Here is an 8,999-nt window from a genome sequence, read left to right as displayed (position 1 = left end):
TATTCTTAATTGCAATAATTCTTTCTTAATTTTTTATATAACATGCATAATTAATATTTTTATAATATTACATATATAAATTATATATAATTTTATATTATAAATATATTTAATTCATTCAATTATAATATAAAGGAAATATTTGTATTATTATATGATTACTCTTTTTTACTTCTTATTAGATAATGCTCAAATTTTTGTGTAAAAAAAAAATAATGTATATATTCATTGATAAAAAGATACTAGTTTCTAATAAAAAAAACCATATTTTTACAATATTAAATTTATTACTATTTTAAATAGTTTAAATTTTATATTAATTATAATAATTATTTAAAATATCATAATTATTTCATAATTTTACATTTTGATAAGTTTTATATTTTTTGGAATTCAATAGTGCCAAATTTCAGAACGCACATTTATCATAGCAAACTTGCCCCACTACTAATTGTACTATACCGTATTACTTCCTTATCATTGCAAGAGTAAAGAACGAACATCTAAGTTATAATTTTCCATATTCGAGGATGGCCGCGATGTTGTCCAACTGTTCGCGGTTTGTGCCTCGTGTAATAACAAGAATTAGTATATCACAAACGAAGGTAACTATGTTCCATTTATTATTAACATTGAAATATTTATGACACATATTGGGTAAAAAGAATCTAACGTCCTTAGAAATAGAACTTGCCATCAAAGCTATCGAAATATTATCCTTACTTATTGCATCGATTATATAATACTATCTTAACATGTTACGATTTGACTTAATCTATCAACTATAATCTGTCAATGAAAAATTATAAAATTTTCATTATTGTTTGACATAAATCTTTTTTTTAGATAACCAAGTTAATTTTCATCAGTTTCAAACTGTAATTGAAAATCAAAATTTTTTTCGTATTTATTCTATTTATTTTTTTTCTGTTCAATTATTCCAATACCTATTTTTTATAGTTTTTTTTATGTATTTTCATTGTAATACATATAAAATTTTTATAATGTATATTATATATAAATATTATAAATTAAACTGTAGTATATGTAATATAATTTTATATAGTATTTTACTTATTATTTTTGCATTTAAAAATAAAATATATGTATTAATATTATATATTCTTTTTTAGGTTGTCAGATCTTTATATAGTCAAGGTAAGAAATAAAAATGATGATATAGTAAAGAAGTGGTGAGCTATGTTGAAAATCTAAACATTATCTTTATAGAGAGGCATATCAACGTTGGGGATAACCATGAACATAAACTATTAATTGTATCAAATCATTTTTGTAGGGCACATTCTATTTATCCACACCCAACATGTGGTCAGCAAGAACTCCCGATTGTAAGTTAAAAAATATTTTTCAAAAATTAAATATTTTTAAATATATATTTTTTAATATATTTAATAAATTATTATAAATTTTTTTAATTGAAAAACTATTTTTCAAAAAATCTTAATTTGCACATCTCTAGATGTACAAAATATAAGAAATTTCATTGTTGGATAGACCAAACAAGATATATTCATTCAACATCTACTTTATGTAAGTAAACTTTGAACAAAAAAAAAATATAGATAATTTCAAAATTGATCTCATAAAATTTGTATATATTTGATCATATAGGGGAAATGAAGGAAGTTGTAGTACCACCATTTGCAGAAAGTGTAAGTGAAGGAGATGTTAGGTGGGATAAAAAAATTGGTGATCTGGTTAAAGAAGATGATGTTTTATGTGAAATTGAAACAGATAAGGTACAGTAAAAAAAAAAAATAAATAAATAAAATAAAAAGGAAATAAAAGGAAATAATATATATTATATAATTGATTTATAATGATCTATTTTCTTAATAGACTTCAGTTCCTGTACCAGCACCAGGTTCTGGTATAATAAAAGAGATTTTTGCCAAAGATGGTCAAACAGTAAAGTCAGGGCAGAAGCTATGTGTTATTGACATTGGTGCTACTGATGGAACACCGGGAGCACCTAAAGTTGTTGAAAAAGTTCCAAGTCCTCCACCTAGCATAACAGCAGCACCACCACCATCACCATCACCACCACCACCACCACCACCACCTCCACCACCACCACCACCACCACCACCACCATCACCATTATCACCATCATTATCATCATTACCCACATCATCATTACCATCAACACCTTCTCCTGCAATTGTACCACCTCCAGCAGCTCGACCGCCACTTCCACAAGGACCTGCAGTATCTATACCAGTTGCTACAATTAAACCTGTTCAAGTATATATAATTATAAAAAATTAATAATAAATAAAATTTATTTATTTATTATTTTTTATTTTTTTTATTATATAATTATTTATAAATGTAATTGGAAATTTTTAGGCATTGGAAGCTGCAAAAGTACAATTACCTCCTGATGATTATACACGTGAAATAACTGGTACCAGAACAGAACAACGAGTAAAAATGAATAGAATGCGAATGCGTATTGCAGAACGATTAAAAGAAGCTCAAAATACGAATGCTATGTTAACAACATTTAATGAAATTGATATGAGGTTGTTAAATATTTATTATAACCATTATTGCTAGTATTTTTTTCGTTTTTCAATTATTAATTATTTTTTTCTTTTTTTTAACTTTTATAGTCGTATTATGGAATTCCGCAAATTACATCAAGAAAATTTTACAAAGAAATATGGTTTGAAATTAGGATTTATGAGTCCATTTATTGCAGCAAGTGCCTATGCTTTAAAAGATCAACCAGTAGTAAATGCTGTAATAGACGGCGCTGAAATAGTTTATAGAGATTATGTTGATATTAGTGTTGCAGTTGCAACACCAAAAGGACTTGTTGTCCCAGTTCTTCGTAGCGTAGAAAATAAAAATTTTGCAGAAATTGAAATTGCTTTGGCAGCTTTAAGCGATAAAGCAAGAAAAGGTAAAATAACTGTCGAAGATATGGATGGTGGTACATTTACAATAAGTAACGGCGGTGTTTTTGGTTCTCTGATGGGAACGCCTATTATTAATCCACCACAAAGCTCAATTCTTGGAATGCATGGAGTATTTGATAGACCCATTGCAATAAAGGGCGAGGTAAGCATTGAAAATTTCTTTTAATATAAATAATTATTAAAAATATTTTATTAATTTTTAGATCGTAATTCGTCCAATGATGTATGTGGCTTTAACATATGATCATCGATTAATTGATGGACGTGAGGCTGTGATGTTTTTAAGAAAGATCAAAGCTGCTGTAGAAGATCCCAGAATTATATTAGCTGGACTTTGAGCATCGTAAATATTTTTATTGAATCGCTTCAAACACGCCTCTCATCATATCTAAAACATTTCGTACACGTTGTATTATATTGTGTTCATCAAAACAACATATTCTTAAATACTTATTAATCATTGTGATAAATGAAAGTAAGAAGAGAAAAATATTATACGCGAACGAAATAACACGATGTATTTCTCTTTTACAAACTTTGTTTTATTAACAAAGTATTATTAAACTCACTCGTATTACATTCAACAATATAAATTAATTTTTCTGTAACATATGATACGGAAATTATAAGATTTTTAAATCTAAGTAAGAATAATATAAAAAAATCTTCATTGGTATAAAAAAAAAAATGTATATTTTAAACTTTTTGTGACTTAAACTTAAAATGTGTTGCATAGTAATTTGAAGAAAAAAAGCAAATTATTGATAATATGAAGATTTTTACTTAAAAACATACATATATACAATATATAATAGATATTTATTTTTATTATTGGTTGAATATTATTAAATTTAAAAATTTCATTATATTCTTTAAAAACTTTTTATATTCTTATTTAATTATATATGATGTAAAAATTGTAAACAAATCATTATATTTTTAAACAAGCACATGTAATAATTGTTTTACTATTTTTAATCGTTATTATTTTTGAATGATTTTGAATGAGACGTTATAAAGAAGCGATAATTGAAAAGATAGAAGATACTTTATTGCAAAAATAAATGTATCTAAATATTAAAATAAAATTTCACAAATCTATATGTTGTCGATATTAATATTCATACAAACTATTTGTCATATAAAATTCTCTTCAAGAAAAAATCATTTATATAATTTTTCATCATTCATATTATTTTTGTACATATGGGATTAAACAAAAATTTATATTTTTTTTATAAATATTTAATTTTACTTTGCATTTAACAATTAATATTGTTAAATATGTAAGCTATTATTCTTAAATAAAAAAATAAGCTTATTAAATATTATTACTCTATTATATTATATTGCTTTCAAAAATTTCAATAATATAACTTGTTATCAAATTAAAATTAAAAATTACTTGTTTTTATTGATTTTCATTTTTTAGCTAACAATCTTTTAATTAATATATTTATCGAATTAATATGTCGAATAATAATTAATATATCGAATTATTTCGATATATTACAAAGATCTCGAAATTGTAATCGATTGTATTTATATAACGGAAATGACTTCGCTGTTTCGATTCATATGATCAAAAAGTAAAATGGTAAATTTCTAAGATTTCTCTAATTATATATATAAATTAATAATTTTTAAATAATATGTAAAATAAGATTTAAGTAATTATATATTAACTATTACTCATATTTATATTTAACAATTATACTTTTGTTATTTGATATTATAGGTTATTTTATATTAATTTGCTTATTCTAACTAAACTGAAAATTAAACTTTCGCATACGACTAATTATTTTTTTCAATAATATATAAATTTTTCTATTTTCTTCCAATTTTTTAATTTCTTTTTAATTTCTTTTTAAAAACATATTGAAAATGTTAACTATTAAAAATTGAATTTATCTTCAAATATAATAATTATAATAGGGACAAAATCAATCTGGTACTGGTGGTACAGGAGGTGACAAGAAGGATGATAAGGATAAAAAAAAGAAATATGAACCACCTATTCCAACAAGAGTGGGTAAAAAGAAAAGACGTACAAAAGGACCAGATGCTGCTTTAAAGTTACCACAAGTTACACCACATACACGTTGCAGATTAAAACTTTTAAAATTAGAACGTATAAAAGATTATTTATTAATGGAAGAGGAATTTATTAGAAATCAAGAAAGATTAAAGCCACAAGAAGAAAAAAATGAGGAAGAAAGATCTAAAGTTGATGACTTACGTGGAACTCCAATGTCTGTTGGGACATTAGAGGAAATAATTGATGATAATCATGCAATAGTATCTACATCTGTTGGTTCTGAACATTATGTATCAATTTTATCATTTGTGGATAAGGATCAATTAGAACCTGGATGTTCAGTTTTGTTAAATCATAAAGTTCATGCTGTTGTTGGAGTTTTAGGGGATGATACAGATCCTATGGTTACAGTAATGAAATTGGAGAAAGCTCCACAAGAAACTTATGCAGATATTGGTGGTATGGAATATTATCATTAAATTATCATTATTATTATCATTAAAAATTTTTATAACATTATGTATTCACAAATGTAAATTATATATTTAAAATATTTTATTATTTAGGACTTGACACACAAATTCAAGAAATTAAGGAATCTGTAGAATTACCTTTAACACATCCAGAATATTATGAAGAAATGGGTATTAAACCTCCAAAAGGAGTGATACTTTATGGTCCTCCAGGAACTGGAAAAACATTATTGGCAAAAGCTGTTGCTAATCAAACTTCAGCAACTTTTTTAAGAGTCGTTGGTTCTGAACTTATACAAAAATATTTAGGAGATGGTCCTAAACTTGTTAGAGAACTATTTAGAGTTGCAGAAGAACATGCTCCTTCAATCGTATTTATAGATGAAATAGATGCCGTAGGCACCAAACGATATGATAGCAATAGTGGAGGTGAACGTGAAATTCAAAGAACTATGTTAGAACTTCTCAATCAACTTGATGGTATGAAATATATTTTAAATTGAATCTTAATAATGTAATGTCATACTATATGCATTATACTATATTATATTATAATATAATATAATAATTTGTATAATATGTATAATTGCCATATATATATATATAATAAAAAATATTTCCTTTTATTTAGGTTTTGATAGTCGAGGAGATGTTAAAGTAGTAATGGCTACAAATAGAATTGAAACTTTAGATCCAGCATTAATCAGACCAGGTCGAATTGATAGAAAAATAGAATTTCCATTGCCTGATGAAAAAACAAAACGGAGAATATTCAGCATTCATACTAGTAGAATGACTTTAGCACCTGATGTAAATTTAGCAGAATTAATTATGGCTAAAGATGATCTTTCAGGTGCAGATATAAAGGTAAAATATTATTTAAATGATATTTGAATGAAAAAAAATTGATTAAATAACATTTAAATATTTCTTAATTTTAATATATTAAAAATATTTTTTTTGTTTTACAGGCTATATGTACCGAAGCTGGTTTAATGGCATTACGTGAACGCCGTATGAAAGTTACTAGCGATGATTTCAAAAAATCTAAAGAAAGTGTTTTGTATCGGAAAAAGGAAGGATCTCCCGAAGGATTATATTTATAAAAATATTATAATTAATGTTTTTTATTTATGATTCAAACTTGATGCTTTACATGCTAATAAAAAATACAAACAACTTTATATGTTAAATTAATTATTTTTTAGTTCTGAAAAATTTTTGATTTTTAATATATCTGATTCACTAATATTTAATTGCTTTACATATGGTTGAAAATATTGATACAATGTTTGAAGAACTTTTAATGAATATGATCTCTGTTCATTTATAATTTCGGAAAAAATTTTTTGATCATTTATATTCTGAAATTCTGTTACACATATATAACATATACCCCTTTTAATTTTATCAAGAATTTCATTTATATTTTGTGGATGTTCAACATCTCGTGAAATAATGTTTAATAAACTTTTAAATTTTCCTAAAATGAAAGCTATTTGAAAACCTTCTTTGTATCCGTTATTAAAACTTTCTTGGAAAACAGAATTTGATCCATCTTCTATTCCTTCTCTATAACCATCCTTTAAAAAATATATTTAAAAATCTCGTGCATTATAATAAAAATTTTATAATAATGAAATATGCATGATACCTTTGTAGCAGTATTAATAATTCGATTCCATTCTTTAGAAGCAATTTTCAAAGAATCTTCGATATCCAATTCATTTTCCATGTTTTTAAAATAATATTTAAATTGATATAATAAATGTCATTATTATAGAATGAATAATGAAAACATGAAAATATAACCTAACAAATATTAAAAATAGTCAGGTAAATCATACGGATAACAAAAAAAAAATTAAATGGAAAACGAACCTAGTACATCAAAAGAACAAGAAGCAAGTAACGCAGATATAAATTCATATGAATCAATTGAACAAAAGTAAGTTTTAATTTTTTCTAAAAATTGCTTATTAAAAAACTTTTTATACACTTACTTAATAGGTTATGGTTATTATTTATATATAATTATATTATTATATAATACAAAAATATTATATTTTATTATTGTATAAAATATAAATGAAACTTATAAATGAAAAATATTAAAATATATAAATATGATATTTTAAATTGCAGAATTATTGCATTAGCACAAACAAGACCAAAAGGAATATCTGATAAAGACTTAACTATAGAAATGCCAGATTTACAACCTACTCAAAGAGCTCAAATTATAAATAAACTTTTATCTCAAGGTCATTTTGATTTATTTAAACAAGGTGGTTCATTATTATATCGTTTGAAAGATCCTTCTAAGGCAAAAATAGCTAAAGGTGCAGATAATGAAGAAAAGATTGTATATACTATTATTGAAGAAGCAGGCAATAAGGGCATTTGGATTCGTGATATAAGATTTAAATCCAATTTAATGCCAACTCAATTAAATAAAATTTTAAAAAGCTTAGAAACTAAAAAATTTATCAAAGCTGTTAAATCTGTTGCTGCAAGTAAGAAAAAAGTATATATGTTATATAATTTAGAACCAGACACATCTGTAACTGGTGGTGCTTGGTATCAAGATCAAGATTTTGAAGCAGAATTTGTTGATGTCCTTAATCAACAATGTTATAGATTTTTAGAAAAAAAAAAAGAGCAAATGAATTCTTGTGGTGGAGGACCAATAATGGCTAGAAATGTTACATTTGCTTCATCAAAAGAAGTATGGAAATTTATTTCTGATTTAGGAATAAGCAAGGTTTGAATGATTATTGTAAAATTTTTAAATTATATTTGAATATTTTTAAATTATATTTGAATATTAAAAATATATATTAATAATTTTTATAGGTAAAATTATCAGTTGAAGATTTGGAAATGATATTAAATACTTTAGTTTATGATGGAAAAGTAGAACGTACTCTTTCAGGTGATGGAAATACTTTATATAGAGCAGTAGAACCTTTATTAAATCCACCAGGATTAATTAAATCTACTTGTGGTGTTTGTCCGGTAAGCTACTTTATTTATGTATTTATTTTTTTGTTTATTGGATGATATATTTTTATATATTAATAATAAAATATTTAAAAATAGGTAAGGAAAAATTGCTGTGATGTTGGTGATGTTACACCTACAAAATGCCAATATATTACAGAATGGTTAGAATAATTTTTCATAAAAAAAATATTTAAAATAATTATTTATATTATATGTTATACATGCATATGATACTATAATAAGAATAAATATATAAATTATATAATTATATATATGTGTATATATCTATGAACATTATGTATAATTTATTGTATTTCATATATAAAAATAAATTAAACAGATTTTTTTTATTATTTTATGATAATAAAATACTAAATTCAATTAAATTGATTCACAATTATGTAAATAAAATATAATTATTTTTATTTATATTATTTGATTACTTGATAAAAGTAATTCGCGCCAAATTTAATAAGTTTAATATTTATACCGGATACTCTTTACCAACTTTAAAACATAATGTAAAATATTTTT

At 24.0% G+C, this 8,999-nt stretch overlaps 4 protein-coding genes across 5 annotated transcripts; 3 read left to right on the top strand and 1 right to left on the bottom strand.

Annotated features, from left to right (window-relative positions):
* Positions 1-424: 424 nt before the first annotated feature.
* On the top strand, positions 425-4,046 carry LOC100868703 (dihydrolipoyllysine-residue succinyltransferase component of 2-oxoglutarate dehydrogenase complex, mitochondrial). 2 transcript variants are annotated; one of them, XM_003696659.4, is made up of 9 exons: positions 425-605; positions 1,134-1,158; positions 1,298-1,349; positions 1,481-1,551; positions 1,633-1,760; positions 1,861-2,265; positions 2,371-2,546; positions 2,637-3,087; positions 3,149-4,046. In XM_003696659.4, the coding sequence occupies exons 1-9, from the start codon at positions 531-533 to the stop codon at positions 3,281-3,283; spliced, it is 1,518 nt and encodes a 505-aa protein (XP_003696707.1). In that variant the 5' UTR covers positions 425-530; the 3' UTR covers positions 3,284-4,046. The 2 variants fall into 2 exon arrangements, with proteins under 2 accessions (XP_003696707.1, XP_012345776.1); XM_012490322.3 differs by having other exon boundaries at positions 454-605; positions 1,231-1,349.
* A 308-nt stretch (positions 4,047-4,354) lies between these two features.
* Rpt2 (26S proteasome regulatory subunit Rpt2) lies at positions 4,355-6,643 on the top strand. Its single transcript, XM_003696666.4, has 5 exons — positions 4,355-4,542; positions 4,884-5,445; positions 5,553-5,939; positions 6,091-6,326; positions 6,431-6,643. The coding sequence occupies exons 1-5, from the start codon at positions 4,540-4,542 to the stop codon at positions 6,563-6,565; spliced, it is 1,323 nt and encodes a 440-aa protein (XP_003696714.1). The 5' UTR covers positions 4,355-4,539; the 3' UTR covers positions 6,566-6,643.
* Positions 6,571-7,715, bottom strand: LOC116414919 (protein YAE1 homolog). The gene is made up of 3 exons (XM_031918532.2): positions 7,463-7,715; positions 7,114-7,271; positions 6,571-7,042 (listed from the first exon to the last, which is right to left on the bottom strand). The coding sequence occupies exons 2-3, from the start codon at positions 7,192-7,194 to the stop codon at positions 6,653-6,655; spliced, it is 471 nt and encodes a 156-aa protein (XP_031774392.1). The 5' UTR covers positions 7,195-7,271; positions 7,463-7,715; the 3' UTR covers positions 6,571-6,652.
* Polr3F (RNA polymerase III subunit F) lies at positions 7,259-8,818 on the top strand. The gene is made up of 4 exons (XM_003696671.4): positions 7,259-7,407; positions 7,605-8,223; positions 8,316-8,477; positions 8,562-8,818. The coding sequence occupies exons 1-4, from the start codon at positions 7,328-7,330 to the stop codon at positions 8,634-8,636; spliced, it is 936 nt and encodes a 311-aa protein (XP_003696719.4). The 5' UTR covers positions 7,259-7,327; the 3' UTR covers positions 8,637-8,818.
* The last annotated feature ends 181 nt before the right edge of the window (positions 8,819-8,999 follow it).

Source organism: Apis florea, unplaced genomic scaffold (genome assembly GCF_048593485.1).
Source record: "Apis florea isolate Af1SG1 unplaced genomic scaffold, ASM4859348v1 contig_2350_pilon, whole genome shotgun sequence".
Classification (NCBI taxonomy): domain Eukaryota; kingdom Metazoa; phylum Arthropoda; class Insecta; order Hymenoptera; family Apidae; genus Apis; species Apis florea.
This window is presented reverse-complemented; position numbering and strand designations above follow the sequence as displayed.

Coding starts and splice junctions, on each gene's coding strand:
- LOC100868703 (XM_003696659.4), top strand. CDS start 531: ATGGCCGCGATGTTGTCCAACTGTTCGCGGTTTGTGCCTCGTGTAATA. Junction 1,761..1,860: donor GTGAAATTGAAACAGATAAG/GTACAGTAAAAA, acceptor TTTTCTTAATAG/ACTTCAGTTCCTGTACCAGC. Junction 2,266..2,370: donor CTACAATTAAACCTGTTCAA/GTATATATAATT, acceptor GGAAATTTTTAG/GCATTGGAAGCTGCAAAAGT.
- Rpt2 (XM_003696666.4), top strand. Junction 5,446..5,552: donor AACTTATGCAGATATTGGTG/GTATGGAATATT, acceptor TTTATTATTTAG/GACTTGACACACAAATTCAA. Junction 6,327..6,430: donor TTTCAGGTGCAGATATAAAG/GTAAAATATTAT, acceptor TTTGTTTTACAG/GCTATATGTACCGAAGCTGG.
- LOC116414919 (XM_031918532.2), bottom strand. CDS start 7,194: ATGGAAAATGAATTGGATATCGAAGATTCTTTGAAAATTGCTTCTAAA. Junction 7,043..7,113: donor TTATTAATACTGCTACAAAG/GTATCATGCATA, acceptor TATTTTTTAAAG/GATGGTTATAGAGAAGGAAT.
- Polr3F (XM_003696671.4), top strand. CDS start 7,328: ATGGAAAACGAACCTAGTACATCAAAAGAACAAGAAGCAAGTAACGCA. Junction 7,408..7,604: donor TATGAATCAATTGAACAAAA/GTAAGTTTTAAT, acceptor TTTAAATTGCAG/AATTATTGCATTAGCACAAA. Junction 8,224..8,315: donor CTGATTTAGGAATAAGCAAG/GTTTGAATGATT, acceptor TAATTTTTATAG/GTAAAATTATCAGTTGAAGA.